At 41.2% G+C, this 21,413-nt stretch overlaps 1 protein-coding gene across 5 annotated transcripts in view; it reads right to left on the bottom strand.

Annotated features, from left to right (window-relative positions):
• The window catches only part of MAP4K5 (mitogen-activated protein kinase kinase kinase kinase 5), a 71,065-nt gene that overhangs the window by 13,174 nt on the left and 36,478 nt on the right, over positions 1 to 21,413 (bottom strand). For 2 of the 5 annotated variants that reach the window (XM_072866233.1, XM_072866232.1), the window contains exons 6-24: positions 20,495 to 20,550; positions 19,221 to 19,268; positions 19,084 to 19,126; positions 17,280 to 17,352; positions 16,207 to 16,338; positions 15,633 to 15,695; positions 14,224 to 14,305; positions 13,469 to 13,585; positions 13,030 to 13,108; positions 11,911 to 11,969; positions 10,808 to 10,872; positions 7,965 to 8,009; positions 7,209 to 7,278; positions 6,535 to 6,745; positions 5,664 to 5,761; positions 5,520 to 5,561; positions 4,825 to 4,909; positions 4,655 to 4,734; positions 824 to 884 (exon numbers count right to left, since the gene is read on the bottom strand). In XM_072866233.1, coding sequence (XP_072722334.1) covers positions 824 to 884; positions 4,655 to 4,734; positions 4,825 to 4,909; positions 5,520 to 5,561; positions 5,664 to 5,761; positions 6,535 to 6,745; positions 7,209 to 7,278; positions 7,965 to 8,009; positions 10,808 to 10,872; positions 11,911 to 11,969; positions 13,030 to 13,108; positions 13,469 to 13,585; positions 14,224 to 14,305; positions 15,633 to 15,695; positions 16,207 to 16,338; positions 17,280 to 17,352; positions 19,084 to 19,126; positions 19,221 to 19,268; positions 20,495 to 20,550 — 1,509 coding nt within the window. The remainder of the gene's footprint in view (positions 1 to 823; positions 885 to 4,654; positions 4,735 to 4,824; positions 4,910 to 5,519; positions 5,562 to 5,663; positions 5,762 to 6,534; positions 6,746 to 7,208; positions 7,279 to 7,964; positions 8,010 to 10,807; positions 10,873 to 11,910; positions 11,970 to 13,029; positions 13,109 to 13,468; positions 13,586 to 14,223; positions 14,306 to 15,632; positions 15,696 to 16,206; positions 16,339 to 17,279; positions 17,353 to 19,083; positions 19,127 to 19,220; positions 19,269 to 20,494; positions 20,551 to 21,413) is intronic. The other 3 variants (XM_072866234.1, XM_072866235.1, XM_072866236.1) reach the window with 3 other exon arrangements.

Raw genomic sequence — 21,413 nt, 5'->3', positions numbered from 1 at the left:
AGCTCTGAAAGTTAGTTTTATGTACATATTTCTAGAAGGCTGTAATTATATACCAACAATTAATTACACCAGGACATCTTCTTTATCTATAAATCAGTACAAGTGGTGTTACACAAAATCCTGCATGTTTAAAAGCACAGTCCTACAATGAGTCTGCATGCCACAGTGCCGCTCTTTCCTACCTAGAATGTCCTATTCCACGACAACTGCTGAAAAACATATTTTTTTCAAGAATCAATCTTCTGGATTAAGAGTATTTCACAGCCACCTCATTCTCCTTTAAATTGAGAGTGGGTTTGGTTTAGGGTGGATTTATTTTCTGAATCCGGTTCATACCAAAGACGCTGCCAGGCTACAATACACAGAATGATCAAACGCTGCATCTACATTTTGATAATGCACCTATGTTAATCCTCTCCTAATTTTGTTCTGACACATGAAAGCCACCCATATTCTGACTCTCCTAGCTCAGGGACCAAAGAAGAGGTCTTTAGATTCTCAGTCAAACTGCAGCCTCGGCAGAGGCAGCTCTTGTTTGACAAATACCAAGTGCTGAGCTTTTCCAAACTAACTAAAAACAAATAAATAAAAAACCCATGGTGGGACACTGCAGACAACTGGCTCTACTACTGGTAAACATCCAGTTCTATCTCTGAAAGTCTTTCACATTAAAACTCTCCTGAAGCAAAGCCTCCTAGACAAACACCAGAAACAACGCAGAGTTTTCTACTTCAGTACAATCAAAGTACATTGTACTGAATTATGACTGTAAATGTTTCTCTTTATCTATAATTTTATTAATTTTCCCTCTATTTATACATACCTGACAAGGACATTAAGGTGTTATTGATAACATACAGCCAGGTGCACTTTCGGGGAAACAACTGAAGAAAGAAAATAATTCCATTAATAGAAACATCCGGGAATTTCCGACTCTGGTTTTCTCTGCCTGCTCCACCTCTGCCACCATTCCTGCAGGGATCGACACTGGAGAAAGTCCCAGCCACAACTACAGTCTCCCCTTTAATTCACTCTTTGGACCCTTGCTTAGCCCTTTTATCTGCCTGAAATAGTTCTCATTCCTTCCCTCTTCTACCCCTGAAACTTTCAAAATTCAATTTTTCTTTATTTTTTAATCAGCAGCACAGAGCCAAAGTGGGACAACTGGCAGAACTGGAATACCATATATAGGAAAACATAGCTTGCTCAGGAATGACAGCCGGAGAAAGAAAGATAACTTTATTACAGAAACCTACTAAACCCCACAAAAGTCAGAAGAGGGGGAAAAAAGGCATTAGTATTTTCTAAGCAACTTGAATTACCACAAAATCCTGAATTTTGTGGGACTTACCTGCCTGGCTACTTGTGTTAGCATGCTGCTTTGTAAACAGACAGCTCATGGAAGGCGTTGGGACTTATTTTTGTTTCAGAGAGAAGAAGTTACTCATGGGGCAGCTAGTCTAGATCTGAGAAGATTTTAAAGTTAAGAAGAACCTCTTGACAACCTGAAGGGAATTTTGATAAAAGTGAAGGCAAATGACAGCATTCGGGAGTCTCAAAAAAAGAAGGAATCAGGACAACAGAATAAGGACAAGGATTTTGTTAAAAAAAAGACAGACAAGACCAAATTTATTGAACAGTATTCATAGGTAAGGTCCTCCCTCAAGAAAAAATTGCCAATAAAAAAAGGAGTTCAAAGCATTAAGCCGTTTCTAAAGGAGACTATTAAAAAAGACAAAGGAGACTATTAAAAAAGACAACAGCAGACTGGTCCCCTGAGGGAAGCTGCTGCAAAACACAGCAGAAGATGCTTGAATCAAGGCTCTACAAAAGAATGATTTTACTGGTTCAAGCAAACGTCCATCTAACCTAATATCTGTTTCCAACAGTCACCATAAAGTGACACAATTTCTCCTAAAAATGGTGAAAACATGGAAAAAAAATGTATATAATACTGCACCTAATGCTCTGCCAGGCACCAAGGTCTTCAGCTCAGAAACCTGCTGAATCAGATATGGGCTCTATGCATTTAGTGAGCTTCAATGGATTTGTCCTCCATAAATTTGTCCAGCCTCCCCTCTGAACTCATAACTCCTAGCATTTTGTAACTCCCCATGGCAAAAAGTCCCAGGGGCCAGTTACCCACTCTTTGTTTTTAATTTGGCTCCACTAGCTTCATTTAATGGCTCCACTGGAAGAGAAGGGGAATAGCTGTTCCCTATGAACCGTCTCCAAGCCATGCCAAGAGGGGTAAATATTTCTTCTTTCCCCCCCATGCCTTAAGTATCGCCAATACATAATATGGAAAACTGAAACAAGGACACAATGCTAAGGACAAAGAGGCAATCACAAGATAAGCCTGAAGGAAGAAACATAAGAAAGGTTAAGATGGACATTAATTACCAATATAAGAGAAGTTGATAAATGTGGTAACTGGGGGAAAAAAAAAAAAAAAGGTTCGGCCCACTGCTTGACAGGGAAGAAAGACTACACACTTAACACAGTTAATAGCACTGGGGTAGAAACTTGTGCTGGAAGCAGAAAAAGAACACGTTACACACTATTGCAACTAGATATACTCATGTCAGCAGGTGCCAATGAAGTTTACTTTACAGTACTTAAGAACTGGCTCAAACCTCAAGGTCTCAGTAATGATTACCTTCAAGAACTGATGAAGGACGAACAAGGACCTCAAGAAGGACAAACACAGTACCTATGCCAAATAAAAAGAGCGGTGGGAATTGCAAAATAGTCTGACTGACTGACTGAATATCCGGAGTAGCACAGGAACAAGCCACATACTTTTTAATTACCAAGGGGTAACAAGAGCGGCTAGCGCAGACTTCTGCAGAACAGGCTGCGTCTGAACATCTGATTTTCCTTCTTTAGGAAATAACAGCATAACCGCCGTGCTGGGGGCAGTGAAACAGTAAGATGTGAAACATACGTGAAGGACCGTGTCCTGCATGCCATTTCCATGTGCAACGTAAGAAAATATGGGGTAGAAGAAATTGCAGAAAGAAAACATACAACTGGTTGGACATAAAAACAGAGTATCTATCAGCAATTTGCTATTTAATAGAAAGAAAAAGCAGCCTGTAGATATATAGTGTCTTCTTTGGGTCTGGTTCTGTTCAGTATTTTCACTGGAAAACTAACAATGCAACAGAAGTATACTTCCGAAATTGGGAGATATTAGCCTTGGAGAGACAGCAAGCACTTTGGAAGATGCAATCAGAATTAGAAGCTAGAGAAACAGTTAAAAATGTTCATTTGGTAGGGAGAAATCATGAAATAAATAAATGCAAATAAGGAAACAAGTGGCACGGCAGAAACACAGTCGTAAAGCCTCTAGGGTTTGTAGTGGATCGCACTTGACCTCTCCAAACTGAGGATGCTCTCACAGAAAAGGAAACTTTTATTTTGGGATGCACTGACTGTCAGTAGTAGACACTAGTAAGTTCTGTCTACCTACCACTGGTCTATCTAACCTTTCAAGAGGATTAAAAAAGCATGTGGACGAGTCCAGAGAAGTCTGTTACATGAAATAATTTAGGAAAATGTACAAGGAAAGAGATTACTTTGACTAACACAGTAAAGAGAAAATTGAGGTAAGAAGGCCAGGGGGTCTCCAACAGCTGCCACCACAATTTTTAGAAATTTATTATAAAAGTAAGTAGTTGTTCCCCAGTGTCTACTGAGGCTACAAAAAGATCAGCAACTTCATATTCAACTCTATCCTATTGCATTCAGGTGCATCCTCAGCTCTCTTAACTTGACAGGATCTTCTAATTGTATTGAATTCAAATTCCCAATTCTCACCATCAAGCCCTTTATAATCTTCTCTCAATTTTGTCTGTGCCAAACTACCCCCGCCGTGACCTTGCTGAGCCCCTTCCCCTTTTCTTTTGCCCCTCTCAAATTTTGGCCCCTAGCATGATGCTCCCAGAAACAGAGGACTTCCTCCTCTTAAGCACAGATCTCTGTGCAGTGCCCTTTCTGTGAAATATCTTTCTCTCACTATTACTCACACGTACACCCACCCTGCCACCTCTGCTTTCTGACCTGTGCTGTGTCTCGACTGAATTTAACGCTCTTTAGAGGCCAAGTGCCTTTGTGAACTGCTTTAGAAACCTACAGGTATAAATCTCACTATCAGCATCTGCCAACTCTTCCCTTCCAAGAATACTCTGCTACTCCTGATTCTAAAAAAGCAAATTCATACACCATGACTGTATGAAGTGGCTTTGGAAAGGGTTAGAGAGCCCAAGAAAACAGAAGCAAACGCATATTTATTGGTGATAACAATGCCAGCTAAATTAAATGGTTGAGGGCTTTGGTAGCAACCAGTGGAGAAGCAATATGCCATCTAGTGGAGATAAAACGGAGAGAGAAAGGGCAGGTGATCAGTTGCCTCCAAGGAGAAGAAAGATGTTTTAGTAGAGAACTCCTTTGAAAGCAACGTTACATAAGCAGCAACAAAAAATTCAGGTAGGTAGGGGAACTATTAATTTTCAGACTTCCATTGCTTCCTTTGATGTGAATCAGTTTATGCTACAAAGCCTGGCATCCCATCTACCCCCTTGAATATCAAACTTGCTCGCTTCATAATATCTCCAAATCTATTCTCTGTGTTCGATACACCAAAAATCACCTGTTCCATTGTTGCTTCGTGAAGTTCATTCAAATTCAAAGTATAGATACCTTCTTCCGTGCCAAAGATAATGTACTGATCTAAAAATTTAAGAGAAATTGATTATTTCACAAGCTCATTACCACTTTGGCAACAGGCAGGTTTAAAATACAAACCTAAAATAACTTTACCTTTAGTATCTGGATGTATCCACGATGTTGCACAATTAATCTTCAAAGGACAACCATCAAAGACTTTGGAAAAACACGCTCCCATCTGAAAGACACCAAAACTGAAACCTGAAACAAGTTTACAGTATAAAGTGTTTCTCTTCTGGCACTTGGCCACTTAGTCCACACCTGTACACACTGCTGCTCTCTTTGTTCAGACACAAACTTACTCTAATATGCTGTGATGCAAAAAACATTTTTATCTTCCCCAACAGCTACAATGCAGCCTTCCAAACCTTTTCATAGACTTCATATACGTTAAGACAACGCAGAGAGGGATCAGACTGATATGAACAATTTTAAGTACCTACTGGGTAAGAACAATATTGAGTGCTTATATAAATGGCATATGAAGGGAAAACAAGCAGAAATGTTGGCATAACAACACCCTCTCGCATCACCACCACCTCTCCTCCTTTTCTCTTTACTAAGCGGAGTAAATGGTACACCATTCAGAGCAGACTGAACGGTGAAAGGAAGTTTTAAGAAAAGGAAACAAATATTGTGGATTCAGTACACGAAAAGTAATTGGCTATGAGATGCAGGAAATCACCCCAAATGAGCCGGTGGCTTATTCTAGCATAAACCTTGTGACACTAGAGAGATGCCATGACAGCAGGCTTCCAAAAACTCCTACTGCAAATGAGATTTCTTACCAGCACCTTCGGTGTTGGTGGTAAACCATTGATTGCTGGCTTCTGTGGGAAGAAAGATAGATCATAAAATAACCTCCCACGCACTGACATAAAACTAGCTAGCTAACATGACAGTGAAATCAGACTGAGAGTCACAATACTCACAGGAAAATCTCTTTTCTCTTTTTTACGTGGCAGTTGAGGGATTTGTCCAGACCCTTCTGCATTTTCTTCAATGAGTTTCAGCATGCCATCCCCATTTCCTGAAAAGAAGCCCAGACACATTTTGTCGCTCACTTGACACAGCGAAATAGAAAATATTTTGTTGCCCTATTCTCTCTTCTCCCCTGTGTCTAGCAGGAGTGGAGAAGTGAGCTCTGAAACTTCCATGTACACATCTCAGGTAGCTGAACCCTTCCCAGGACAGCTGGCCACTCTTCTGCGTGCTAAGCTACGCAGTAATAAAGGCTTTCCATTATCCAAACAGTCCGCAGGCCAAACACAACAGAGAATAAAGCCGTGGCAAGGTCCTCGCCGATGACCCTCCCTGCACATTCGTCGTTTTTCTGCTATTCCTGCAGGCAACACAGGAATGGTATTGACTGGCTGAGTGTCCTTGTTTTGGGAAGAACATTTCCACCATGGATCATGGCTCTAATCACAGAATCATTTAGGTTGGAAAAGACCTTTAAGATCATCGAGTCCAACTGTAAACCTAACACTGCCAAGCCCACCACTACACCATGTCCCTAAGCACCTCAGCCAAACGGCTTTTAAATACCTCCAGGGATGGCGACTCAACCCCTTCCCTGGGCAGCCTGTTCCAATGCTGGACAACCCTTTCGGTGAAGAAATTTTTCCTAATATCCAACCTAAACCTCTCCTTCTAATAAGAACCAGCACACATGTAAAAAGGAAAGCTGCACCTCGTGATAGGCTTGTATTAAAAAAAATTATCTACTGAAAATAGCTGACTCTAGAACTGATTTCCTTTTTACAGGATGCGAGTCACCTTTAGGAAATGCAATGCATTTACCTAAGTCGCTGTATCTAGCTGTGAGCAATCCAGGGCTACTGATGCTGCTGGTCATACCAACGGGGGAAGAATCAGTCTGAGGCCCACAAACAGGGATACTCTGTCTCCTGTGAGCTGGTGGGGCTCTGTTCTGCGAGTCTGGGAAATGTTTTATTGTCTGACATTTCTCATCATCTGGAAGGTTTTCCTCAGGATAACTGTTTATTCTCGGCTGCAACAAACAAAAGAGGTGACGATTACCTGGGGAATGGCACCTGGAAGCATAAACTTCAGACAAGTTTAACTCAAGTCAGACTGCTTCTACACAGGAAAAAATATCAGCCTTTGAAAAAAGACATCGGACAGCAGAATAACCAAAGAGGTATTCTTTCTCTGATGGAAAATCACAGCAGCAGGCAGAATGCTGAACAAGAGGACATCCCACGCAGCATGCTCTCTTTAGAGGGAAAATACCTACAAGTCACTTTGTCTAGGGCAGAGTACAAGGCCAGGAGTCCCCAGAGGTCGAGACCGTACAGACTGCAAGTCAGCATAAAATATGAAGCTGCACGAAGTCTGCTAGCAAATGGTATTTAACACAATTTATAACCTACTGAGACATCAGACAGAAGCGCTGCTGAGGCTGCGCAAGTGGGATTTGCTGTCTAAAACTCTTAAGGAACGCCATCTCTTACCTTAGGAGGCAGCGGAGGTGGCCCTGCTCGCTTTAGTGTTGATCTACAAAGAAAAGGTGCAGTAGTCATCCTAGTTAAACCAACACCATAAACAGAATTACTTGAGAACACAGACTGCAAATAAGACGAGCTAGACGCATAGGAAAGATGGATCACAGCTTTGCACGAACAGGGTTAAACTAGAAGTCCAAGAGTGGGAAAAAAGCACGTTAATCTTGTTAGAATTGTTGTTTGTTGATAAACTCATGTTCTTTCATAAATGCCAATGTTATAGAGCATTCTGTGGTGAAGGGTATTTGAAATTAGCAAATAAATATATGTTCAGGGACTAGTTCGGTGCAGTTTGCAGCTTTCGCTCTGGATCAGACAAACATTTGGGCACCGGAGGAGCTGCACATACCCCACCAGAGCTCTGCAGGAATATCTGTACGTCCTGTCACTGCCAGGCCTGGCTCATGATTGATGGATTAATCAACACAAAATCTGCTTTAAAGTATTAGGCACTTCCATATGCACTCTAAGATAACCTCAGGAAGGAGAGCAAGGGAAGAAAGCATTGCTTTGCGGACATTCTCCTGACGATCAGATAAACAGTCAAGCATGCATTAGACCTTTGAGCACAACCAGCCCTCACTTATTTATGAGTGGCAAAGCCGCCTGCAGCATTTTAAGGGAAGAGGTTTTGCCAGAACGCTGCCTGCTTTAGCGAGAGCCGCACGGAGTAAACACAACTGTACACGAAGGAGGTCCACTCACTCTTCAACATCTTCACTCCCATCGCCAAATTTTGTAAGCAGTCCCCTAGGTAAAATGTTTATAAAATTAAGAGCTCCGCTCTAGGGTTGACACGTGCAACTAAACCGATCGGTGACGTCATTTAGTTGCATAACAAGCATGTCCCAGCCCTTTCCAAAACAAAGCATTTCTCCCTTATTCACTGCATTAAGCCCTCTTTCATTTAGTACAGTCCTTTCCTTTCCTTCTCTCACCCCCCAATAATCACTGAAGCTCTCTTCCATACCAGATACCATCAGCTCATCTTTCATTTCCCTACCTGGTATTTTAAATATTGTTGAAATGCCTAATAACAGTACAATATAAAAAGAAGAAGAAGAAGAAAAAAAAGATGAGAATGGAGGAAGTTACTGGGAGACAAATGGAGAAAAGCCTTTACAAAGGGAAGTTTCCTCCTTTAGTGTTATACGCTAAAGACACAGACTGTTTCCCATTACAGTGGGAATTTTTGTTTCAAAGACACCCCAGGGTCAAAAAAAGAAATTGTGACTAGAGGATCAAAGCAGCACTGAAATCTAATCCCGAAACAAACAAAAACTGATAAAATTTTGCAAAATGGCAATTTTCAAGCTGTGTCTTCACAAAAAAAAAATTAAACTGCACTGAATCTATAAAAATCTAAGCCATAAATCTAAACCCAATAAAAAGCATTCCTTAGTATGCTGTTGTGATACTGCGAAGTCTCGGCTTCCGCACTTAGCAATCGCGAGGTGGAAGAGGCGGTTCAGAAGCTGGCTGTCTCGGTGTTCAACCAGGGACGGGCTGCTGCAGCCTGCAGCAGCCTGGTGCAGTCCAAGTCTCTGCCTGCGGACCAGACACCCCCGTACCCCACCAACTCACACCCCCTTCCACGTTCCACAGCGCACCACGTCACCCACTGAGGAATGACCACAGGGGTAATGAACAGGAAAACAAAAGCGTATGATACAAAAACTAAGCCAGCCTGAAACAAAAACTAAGCCAGCCAACTTTGGATTAATGTAAAATTTCCCTGCAAGTTACGTCTGAAGGGAAAGCAGCAAACAGTTGCCAACGGGAACTACTAAAAAATTTTTAGAAGTCCAACCATCAACAAAAACCACCTCCATAATACAGAAAATGTTGAAAAAAGTGATTTTAAAATGCTACAATAAGGATGAGAAAAAACAATAAATAAGTTCAACCATCAGGTACACATTCTAGTATTCCCCTTTCCAGTCAAGCAACTCCCAAGTCGAAGGTATCAATCACCATTCACTCTGATGAAAGCCGAAGGGCATGAAAAGCAGGGACCCCCCAGCACACATCCTCCCTGTACATCCCTGGTATTACTCAGAATTGCTGGGACAGAGGAGCTATGCGTTTCCTGTTTATCTTTTTAAACTGGAAGTGGTTTCCAAGTAAGCAGCACGGACTCACCATCCCGAAACCTTATGCCTGTCCTCCTTGCAATACTAAATCTGTATCTATTTACTGATTTATAGCCCTAGCAACGTTTGCTACGGCTACGTTCATTCTGCTTTTAATACAGCCTGGTATAGACAATCTTAATAACGCTACAGAAACAGAATCAAATCCCTAAGTTGCTTTGCTGGGAGGAGCTTCCCCCCCTCCCTGCTCCTCGAGCCGGCAGATTCCAGCTGTCCGCAGAAAAGCCAGCACTCACAAGAAAGGCTTTCAATCTGCAGCTCATCAGGGTCACACAAACAAACCGAGAGAGGAAGGAAAGCAGTCGCTGTCATTACTGGACAGGGAAAGGCAAGGCCTAGAGAGCCACCCCAAACTTTTACTACAATGAGAGTCAGAAGAGAAAAATAGTTTGAACTTAAAAAGACCCAAACGCTGGCAACCTCCGTGACACGGTCAGCTTTCCAGGGGGCTGTAATGTCAGCTGACAGCTTATGCAAGACTTTATCTGCAAAAAAGCCACAGAAATTCACTGCCTGCTACTCAGTTCCAAATAAAGATGGGAAACAGGCTCTTTTAGCAGAGCAATTATTTCAGCCGAAATACCATCTTTCCCTACATATGTGCATCAGTCAGTATTACTGAACTTCAATATACTTCACCGCAAATTCAAAGATTCCCTTTAAAGGCAGAATCCAGTATTTTGCAGCAAAAGGAAGCCACATACCTAATAAATTCAATCCTAACTTGGACAGAGTTGTGCTCCCTTACTCAGGCCTGCTTTATCCCAGGGGAGACCAATTGTAGCGTATCTTTACCTAAGACGTTTCACCCCAGAACACCGCCTGACCGTGTTACAGATTACACTGATCAGACCCCCACAGCAGAAGCAGTCGTGCCGTCGGACTGAACTTGGTAAAACTAAATCTTCAGAAGTGGTTTCTCCTTCCCTTTCTTGCAAGGACCCGCCTCCAGGGCTGTGACTGTGCTTTGCCACAGGATGTCACAACCACAGCCACGGTGCAGAAGAGAAGTGCAAGGCCAGCGCAGGATCCTGAACTCAGCCCCTGCAAGGTTACCAGCTTTGCTTCGGAAAATTGACTCTGGCTGCGTTATTTCAGCATGCTGGCCATACATTTATATTTCACTTGCCATCTACCACTGGGGAGCTACAACAGATTTAAAACAAACTACTGTTCGTGGTTAAAAGGGATTAAAACCCATTCCCCAAGAGAATGAATGACCAACCAACTGCAGGAGGAGGACTGCATACTGGGTAAAATCTCCCTTAACTTTATGAACACTAAAGTGGATTAGGGCTTATGGTTTGATTTTCCACCATAGCTCAATTTTTCTTTCAGAGTGTATTTTCATATTAAGTCACAGAAATAAAAGAAGTTTTTAAGCTCTGTACTTACTTGCTGCTTCCACCATCAACAAAAGGATTCCAATGCGAAGCAAAGTCAGTGCCAGCTGCCACAACCTGAAGATGCAGAAATTTTCAGGTTTTTTCCCCCCTGTCAAACTTGAAGTACCTTATCGACAGCACATGAAGAGGCCTGGGGAATTCCCAAGCCCTGCAGAATGACCCATAAGCAGTCAAATAAAATTCTAAAGTGAAATAACGTTTTACAATCTGATTTGAAAGCAACTATTGAAAAGCTATCATCTTCTTAGACTCAGACTTAAAAGCAGCACCTGGAAATGGTATAATACCAGTATCAAGTGGCAATAAGTAACAGGAAAGCAAAAATTTATGGTAAAAACTCGTATTTTCCACTCAGGGCACTTCCAAGACACTCTTCCAGCAAGAGAACATAGTGTAGCCACCTCCAAACTCGTATGAGATGCCATCAGCAGAGGCTGGGAGCATTCCTGTCACTAGACATGGCACTGAGGGGACCTCGACAGTAACGACATGTACAGATCTCATCAGTCACATTCAAAAAAAGATGAACTCATACCTACCTGGTAAACTGGAGTACAGCTGTAAAAAACAGGAATGGGATTTTTCTGGAGTGCTGAGCACTGATGTCTCTGAATCAAAACTAACAGCAGCTGTGGCTATTCCCAACACTTATTAAAAACGGAGCCCTTGTGTACACAGGCACATCCTAATCCCAAATAACGTTAATTAGCTGATCTGCAGTAAACTGCTGAGGGCTGGAACAAACAGCAGCAGCTCACAGGGGGCAAAACTGGCTGCATGCGAGCTGGCGGCCTTCCAAGAAACGAGCAGCAAATAAAGCCTGATGATGGGAAGATCAGGGACTCAAATGCAGAACGGCCTCTTCACGTTATCAAATTAATAGGCACATATCAGTTTTTTCATCAGAGCATGACTCTCCGCACAAAGCATGGAGGGCGATTCATTTTCTTAAAAATGTGGCAATTGCCTGGGGACCAAGAGTGGTCTTCTCATGACTTTATACTTCAGAGACGTATTCCTTACAGCTGAACCACAAAACAATGAAGACACTATGATTTTAATAAATGAAAGAAAAAACAAACTTGTCCTTACCATTTCATCCCGAGCTTCTGTTTCTTTCCGTAGAGGGGGCTCAAACTGCAGCTTGTCAACTACAAAACATGACATTTTCAAATTTAATACATACAACATTATACTAGTGCCCTTTCAATGCTTACTACAGTGAAACGCATGTTGTAACAGATCTAAATATTACGTACACAACACTTAACTTGCCTATAAAATATGACCATCACTTAAATATCTGCGTTATTGTCTAAATGCTTACATTTGCAGATACGAAACCCACAGGAAAGAAGCAGACCAAAAGTAAATACCAAGTCATTATATGAAAGTACACTAAAATGTAACTATATAACCACATGTTACATTTAATGCATGTGAAAGAGAAGAAAGAGGCTTTTTAACAGCAACCTTCCTAAAAGTGTGATGTATGTGATGCAAAGGAGCAGATAGCATTTACACTCCAAAAGACGTTTGACCAGACGTGGGAAAGATCATTCCTACCCTCAAAATTTCAACTTAAATCCAACTGAGTACTGTATTAATATTGTTTTTAAAAGAAAAGAAAAGGTTATAGTAAAAGAAAATGCATGATGTTAGCACACACCCTGGTCAGGACAGCTATTGCAGTCACAAGAGCGCCATCAGGGTCAAGAAAAGGTTTCACTTACGAACTTGAAACAATGTGCAGCCAAACACAAAATGCTACATTTTTTCTATATTTTCTCATCACAGCATGACACCCAATGTACTCATGTGAAAAGATGCCTTCCTAATTATCAACTCATTCTCATTTTTTGATGTTTGCAGGTTATTAGTGGTTTTGCTGTTTTAAGTAAGGCTGCATGGTCTGACAGAAGTCAGAGAGCTGAAAGGCTATGCTGGTCACGCGAGGTTTCCACATAAACATTACGATGCAGCAACGAGATGGAATGAAACAGCAGAAAAATATGCAAGTTTTAATTTTGGTTTTGGAAAACTATTATTGAAGATTCATGTGTATGTGCTGTTTCTTCTGGTTTTGTTTCTCCAATGTGCCAACAGCGGAAGAGACTTTCCAGAGTACACAGCAAAAGAATGGCACCGACATCCTCCATCGGTAGGAGCAAACCAACACCACAAAATGGGCAAAGCACATCAGAAACTTACAGTTTATCTCCGATGCCGTTCTTTCTGCCCTAATGTTCCTGTTCGTAGAACGAATTGTATGGCGGATAACAGAGTGAGGCTGCAAGGGTTACAAACAGAAAAGCTGAGAAAAGTCGCGTGGCTTTCTGGTGGATCTCAATCAACAATCAAACCAACAAGGAGAAAGGAATAGCTGTGGCAGTCACACACTGCAACATGCACCGCCTTTCTCCTAGCCTTGCACAACCTGTGCACAGGGTCCTTCTATACACCCACAGCATAAGTGTGACAAGCACCGTGGCGATATTTCCTGGCTTCTCGTGCATGGTAACTCTAAAAATGGAGCTCTAAAAATGTTGGGGCAGTGCCCCTGTCAAGCTGCAATCTTACATTCCCACAGCAAAGCAAGGTGTTTAAACCGCAGTTTTACCTAAAGACAGAAAACAAAAGATGTTCTCACCTCAAAATCATCATCATCGACTTCACTGTAGTGTGTATGGTTGTCAGGATTATTAACTTTGTCCAACAGCTCAACTGCTAAAGATCTTGAAAGACCAGGCTGCCCTACAAAGCTATGCTAGAACCACAGAAAAGAACAAGTTATAAGATGCAACTGATACGTTACTTTCATCAACAAACATCCAATATAGAACGTTACTGAATTTCGGCTGCTTTCTGGGGGCTTGGGTATTTCTTTATAGATGCCTTAATGGCTAGACTTTCTAACCCCTCCATAAGAATAGGAACACCATGCTTTTGGCCACTTGTGAATTGAAATTAAACTCTGAATCAAACAATTACACCTTAACTTCATTTTTTACATGAGTAGTTCACTCGAGTTTAGGAAGGCAGAAACAGATATATGAAAAACTGCTAAATACATCAGTTTTCTCTTTGGGTGACAGGAAGGGTCGGCGTCTGCGCAGCTGTATCTAAGAGGCTGAGACACCCACTTGCACAAAGGACAAGGCTGAAGACAGCACACGAAGCAAATTTCTGTAATTGTTCCTACCACAAATCGTATAAAAATCTTGATACTGAACAAAATCTTGCTACTTCCTGCAGCTGACCAATATCTCTCTCCTTCAGATTGCACCACCCATGTTTTAAGATCAGAGAAAGAAAATTGTTCCAGTTTGGTTTCCTATTGATCTGCTGCTCACTTTGAAGCCAGAGATCTCTTACTGATGTCACTAAATGTTCCAAGTCACTTACAGAAAGGAGTCTGTCTGCTGTCGGTCTCTTCTTTGGATTTTTTGTAAGTGCTATTTTGACAAAATTATGGAATGTTGATGACCTTAAAGAAAAATGAGGGTTTATGTTTAATTTTTCAAGAAGATATTTTTGATGTTAACACAGTTACAAAACAGATTACAAAAGGGTGTGCTAAATTAGAATGTCGTCCAGGTACCTCATCTCAGGTTTGAATAATTACATTTCCAAGTTAACAAAATAGGAAAAAACCCATTCGATTCATGGAACTTGCATGGAAAATGTTTTGGTACAGAAAACAAACCAAACACGTATGGTGCTATTTCAACATTTTCCAGTTTCAATTGTTACGGAATTCGGTATTGGAAATAAAAATTGTGAATTATGTACCCAGTAAACCCTCAAAGTCTAGGTAAACCTACAAATTTCACTGTTCTTGGGTACAGGTGGGAAAATAAAACACAAAGGTCTCAACAGAGACTCAACTTACTCTTTAAAAATGCTTTGTTGCTATTTTCAGAACACCTTAGGTGACTCTGTCGTATCACCTCTTTTTAGATCTGAATTGTGACTTGATGTTATGACTGGACCTACAATTTTTCAAGCATTTTTCTCACAATTGCATTTGTGTTAGTATGCCTCCCTGGAGACAATATTAGCCCAAGTCAAACCTCGTTACAAAACACATTTCCTCTTCTAGCCTTCGCATCTGAGAAGGTGACACTGGAGAAGTGAAGTGCATTGGCTGGGGTTACACTGAGCAGTTTCAATACAGGAAACATGCACTTAGAAGTGTTTTCTCCCTTTGTCTAGCACACATCTGCCCACCCAAACACCTCAAGGTAAAAAGACTGTACAGCAGCAGCAGCAGCAAAAAATCCTGCATACCAGAATTGTTTTGAGTCTCATAAATAAAATGTTAGTAAGTGTGGTACAAAATCTTGCAGGCACTAGGAAGGTATCACAGGTTAAAGAAATAATGAAAGGATTAAATGATTACCTGTCCCACTGACAGTGGCAAATACCCTATAATAGGAATTAAGGGGAAAGGATAAAAATTCTTCTTCCTAGAACATACAAAGAGGATCCAAGAAGGGACGTTTCATTTCCCTCTCGATCACTGGCAGGGATAAATTTGCATAGGTAGGGCTGTCCTGTCCCTTACTGCTGGTTTTCTGCCACGTCAGAAAATGCCTGCTTCTGGACCTTAACCCTCTCTCGTTTGCCTTCAGACACCTATAAAAAACAACTAGCTGTTTCTCAGTGAAGCTTCCTGTAAGCAAAATCACTTCTCAAGTGCCAAGTTGAAAACTAGCACACACTATTTTTAACTGCCTCCCTTCTTCAATAATGACAAGTACTATTTTCACATTATCTGCAAAATATTGAACAAAGGAGAGGGTTTAACCTACCATTTTGCTTTTTCCTTTAGCTTTGGCGGTTGAAAATTACTTTTTGACATTAAAAACAAAGCCCTAAAGGTAAAGAAAGAATAATGTTATTATATGGTAAAAAATAAATTAATTCCATTCCAATATCTAGACACTTCAAATTAATACTTCACGGTAAGAATCATACTGGTGAAACTGGAGTATAGGCTATACTGTGTTAGAGGACAGACAAAGTAAAGCTGTTGATTTTCTTATCTTTAAATAAGATCTTTTTATTGCCATGCATAATCCTGTTAAACGTAAGGCTACAGCTTCTCTAGTGATTTACTACACCTGTTCTTATTCGCAGTTGCTGTTGACACTACAAAGTTGGTTTTTTTAAAAATTAAAAATTTCAATGATAATTTTAATTCTAAATTTAAGTCAGTAGCTTCAGACTGATGTCTTAAAAACAGACACAGCTCACGCAGAAAGTAGATGTTTGATGAAGGAATCCTAGTGTGAGTTTCTAGGCCTGAGCTATGGAGAAGGTTAAACTCTATCTACTGGGACCGAAGGGGATCCTGGAGATAAGCAAGATCCCCAGCCAGCAGACCTCATCGGGTGAAGATCAAACATGGGCGGCTGAAGCTCTGCAAGTTCAATCGCTGTTATGCCAACTGCCCAGATATCACAGAGCTGGTTATATCCACCGTTCTTCTCCACCGCTGCAACTTCTGGGGCCATCCTTTAAAAGCAAAGGCATCATTCAATGAGAGCACCAGCCGCTTCTGAACAGTGCCCGAGCGCGGGAGGCACAAAGCACGTCACATAACCCTAGAGCAGAACCCCCCCCCAAAGAGCGTAAGTCAGGGAAAAGTCTGACGTCCCCCTCCCCTCACCCCCTCACCCGGCATTAGGGGAGCGGAGAAGCACACAGGGGTGACGTGCGTTGCCCGAGGTCATGGGCTGGACAGCGGCGCTAGGAATAGAACCTGTCTCATGATTCCTGGTGAAATGCTTTAACGACCAGATAATCTTCCTGCCCTCAGTCCTCCTTCTCCAACAGGATAAAGAGGACAGTGAACAATTAAAAGCCATTGTCTGGATTAAGCTGTACGTACATGTTCCGTCTATACCAAGAATACCGCCCTAGGCATCACAACTGCATCACAGTAATGCCAGAAACCAACAGCAGTTAAATTTGCATATATAATCCAGCTCAAGATTTACAATGATATATTTGCATATGAAATGCTGTCTTGTACAGACATTAATCAGTAGAGACAATTAAAAGGTAGTTTAAAATCTGTTGTTCTTAACAATTCTTTCTGCACAGAAATCGAAAAGACGTTGTTTGATTTATTCACTAAAAGTGTAAGAAGCTACTGAGAACCTGAATGACCATTGGGTATGCAGAAAAAGGGGAGAATGTTCTGCACTAATAAACTTGGGGGAAACAACAGCAATCCTGCCTCAAATATCAGGTAGCTTGTGTTACAGCTACAGTCAGGGCTTCCCAGACTTTTACCCTTCGGGCATTTTACTTGGAAGAAAGGAAAAATTCATGCAATTGCTATATGTATTTAAAAATATGCATGTATACTTCAGTCCGTGTATTTTAGAATTCTTGGCATAAATACAGACTAAGCTTTGCATACAATCATAGCAATCCAAGTAGTTTATTACCAGTAAGGGGTACCAATAAATGATTTCCTCTTCGCAATGGTGGCTGTTATTTTTGCTGCTACACCAAAGTCAGCTGGAAAATAAAATTATCATAGACTTAGAAATCTCATTTTAAGACCCCAATTCTACTCTAGGAAGTATCATATTATGAAAGAACAATCACGTTTCTCATGTAAATTAATAATTCATTAAGCTTCAACAGTTAAAGATTAATAATGAGATCAGCTAATGTCTTCATTGACATGACTTCAAATTGAAAAGTTTAGTTTCTATATACAGCTCACTCATGATCCTGTTCCTCTCCTAGCTATTTTTCCATCTCACAATACAGCAACCAAGCAACCGCACAAAATTTAGTGGGTATTCAATTTAATATTCAAGAGGAAAAATAGCATCATGCTTTGGAAACGGTACTATTTCTGTGTTACTTATGGAGGAACTGTGGGGGGCCATCTGTTCTCATTTCTGGAGACTGTCTAGGGGACAATAATCCCTCCTCTCAGAGCTGCAGATAATCAGGCGGTCTTGCAGAGCCAAAAATCATTTATGTCCTTTTTATTTTTATTGCACGTGTAGTATGATAGCTGGAGGATAATTGTGGGGAAATCTAACTAGCTTAGCAGGCAAAAGGAAGGTATCAGTGCGTAACCCAAGTTTAATGCAGTTAGTGGAATCTCCTCTCAGTTTCAAGGTTTTACTCTTTTTTTTTTTTCCTTCTTTAAAAAGCCATACTTTCCTAGCACAGCACTCCTGGTTCACCACGGAGGAGTACACGTGTTGAACCACACAGCTTTTCTGAAGGGCAGCGATGCAGCTAACGCACAACCGCCCTGACTCCAACACCAGGCACGGTAAGATGATGAGCATCCCATTCCTTCTCCCAGGACGTCTGCCCCCTACTTCCTGCAGAGCCCTAACTACATGGAGACTTCGCTGAAGCGAGGCATCAGACAAGCAGCCAGGGGTTTTGAAGGCAGCGCACTCAGGTAACAAGCCTGTTTGTGCTGTGCTAAATGCAAAATGTCACTGGAGGAAGCCAGTCATACAGATCTCATCTGAGTTTTCATCTGCAGACCTCAGAGCGCTTGCAAAGCAGGAGAGTTTCCTCTTCTCCACCTGCGTGGAAATGCCCAACGTCATACACTGGGCTACAGAGGCAGCCAGGATCGGACCCCGCTTTTCCACAGGCTGCCAGGCTCAGGAGACGCTGTCTCACACAGTGGATCCTTGGAGGCTCCGAGGGAAAACTGCCATTCTGGCTAGGAACAAACACATTGATATCCAGGGAACCCCAACCTGGCAAATTCCAGGGAGACCTGGGAGGCTTCAAGGCTTGCTCGTTGAAAAAAGAAATTATCTGTAACTTCTTGAGAGAATGCAAAACTTCCCACCTCATACGTACACAAGCCCGTGGATACACATTTTCTGTTGTCAACTATTGCCCCAAAGAAGAATTAGAACATCCTACAGTGCAACATAAAAACGTTCATGCCACTGAGAACAGTATCTAATAAAATTGACCGCAACAATACAGGAGATCTGCTGTGTTACACTTTATCATTTGTAGCAAGCTCAATCTCTGCTGTGCATGCGCTGTTCAACACAAAACGAAGCCTTGCAAAAGCTGAATATTCTTCTTGGGAGGCATCATCTCTACATTCTGGTTATTTTTTTGTCTTAATGGAATGATAAAAGTAAAAGGCAACTTGCTAAATCAAAGTATCCCAGCTGGTACTGTAGCTTTTGATTGACCAAATTAAAACATTCCCATTTGCTGTCTTATTATTAAATTCAGGCAACTTACCTAATTTGACATCTCCATGGTCTGTTAGTAGAATATTTGCACCCTAAAACATAATAAATAGAAAGTTAAAAATCTTTATCAGGAATATTTTTCTGCACTAGAAAGTTTAAGACAAGTTTCTCAAAGTTCCAAGTTACCTTTATATCTCTATGCATTTTGCCCTTCATATGCAAATAAGCAAGACCCTGGAAATAAGAGAGACACAACGCGTCATTTTGCCATTTGTTAACATACTACAAAGCCAGGCCCATTTAATAAATTTAAATTACTCAACGTATTTTATTTGAAAGTGGAGAAATTTGAGATTTGCAGCTAAGAGGTACGCTGGGTTCTGTTCCTCATCTCTCCCAGCTCCAGCCAATACACGTGAAGACTCGTTTAAACCAGTCACGGTGTAACGTTTTACACAGATATATGTGTCTTTTCAAAACAAACCTCAAGATACATCACCTATTCCCTTTACTAAAATTAACTATATTTTTGAAGTCCTGAAGGTTTCAACTAGCAGGTGTTTAGCCTTTAAGCTGCCCTTCCAGCAATACGAGTTGCTGCAGTAAGAAGAGATCAGAAGAGATAGTTCACGGGTCTACACCCCTGCCTCTGGCAGCGACCAGTTCAGCCACGGCTTCAGGGAAAGGTGTGCATCCCCGTGATTCTCTCACGTAATTATTCATGGATACACAGAGCAGGGAAAGAAAAGTTCCTTTAAGAAACAAGCTGCCTGCATCATCTTATCTTGTATTTCTAGTCATTAGCAATCACAACATGAAAGAGAATTTTAGTCATCTGGTCGCAGTATTTTTCCTCTACAAATTATTAGAATTTACTGCCACAGATCAAGCAGGCAATTTAAAATGTGCCTTTTTTTTTTCCTCCATTACCCAGCCACTTACCCTTGCTTACTAGGTATTAGCTGTTTTCTGCAAGGAGATTAAAAAATTTGTCCTAAACAACTGCTGCAGTGAATCACCATGATAGAACAATGGATGAAAATAGCCCAGATAACACTGTGGTCACAACCTGCGCAGATCTGTCTTCCACAGTTTCTCTGAAACCAACAGGCTCACCGAAGAAACGGGAGCAGGGCTGAGGTTCGGTATTTTGGTCCTGCAGTGGGATCCACAGAGACATCTACCCTTGCGTAAACTCCTTTGCAAATTACAGCACAGAAGCAGCACTGCTCTGACAATTATTTTAAGCAAGTATTTGCACTACGTTACTGGAGTTTCTTGCTAATTTTTATTTACAATACGGAAACTCCCAGATTAACCCTGGTTAATTGGTTTCAGCTGGATTCTTAATGCTTACAAGTGTAAGTGATGGTACTGCAGCGCTTTCTAAAATCGTCTTCTGTATCTATTTTCTCTACATGGAGCAAACACTTTATCGTATACCTGCAGCAGGACAGTACCTGTAAAGTTTCTCTGCATACATATGCAATTTGCAACTCTGACAGAGGTCCTGTTACTGAAAACAAAGATTAAGAAGTGTGTAAGTCTATAATATACAACACATAAATAACATTGTGAAGCAGCCAAAAAGTGGTATCTCCATGCAAAAGTTAAAGACCGATTTTACACGAACTGTATTTTACATTGAGCTGAAAAGAGGGGTTTGTTTGCTTGTTTACAGAAAGGCTTTCTGTAAAAAAAACCCAACACAATAACAGAAGACAATACCCACAGCAAGAAGAAAACCTGTTTTGACAGAAACCTAATTATCATTTCACAAGTGACTTTGTAGTATAGTAATATCTGTATTCCGAGGAAGGTAAAAAACAATACAAGTGACTTCTGCTAATTTTTTAATATCAGAAATGGCAGTGTTCTATACTAGAGGCCTATGAGACTTGGAATTGTTTTAAAGCTATTTGTGCTAACTGGCTGAAAAATAAAGCCGAAAGAGCTCTGGTATTGGAAAACTCCATGTTATCACTTAAAGGCAGAGCAAGTCCCCAGACCACTTTTCCAACAACTCCAATAAATCCTTCTGCAGAATCAACAACTCTAGATGAAACCTCAGAGGGGAAAATAACAATAAAAGAGTGGTACAGCACTGCACAGGAGCAAGAATAACAACTCATTTCTACCCTTTAAAGATCAAACGTAGAGATTTCCCAGTAAAAACTGCTTCCTCACACCACGTACAGTCTCCATATCCAATTAGCGTGATTTCTGGTTGTGAACATTTTTAGGGGTCTTTTTTCCACCCTTTCAGAAAGCAGATAACCTGCTTCTGCACGTGGCACTCGGAGACATGGGCCGAGAGAAGCCAAGACACAGGCGAGCTCCCAGTGTACAGCAACTGCAGCTACTGAAGAGCTCTCCACT

This window comes from Ciconia boyciana, chromosome 6, assembly GCF_034638445.1.
Source record: "Ciconia boyciana chromosome 6, ASM3463844v1, whole genome shotgun sequence".
In the NCBI taxonomy this organism is placed as follows: Eukaryota; Metazoa; Chordata; class Aves; order Ciconiiformes; family Ciconiidae; genus Ciconia; species Ciconia boyciana.
Note: the sequence above shows the minus strand (reverse complement) of the source record. Positions and strands in the feature narration are given on the sequence as shown.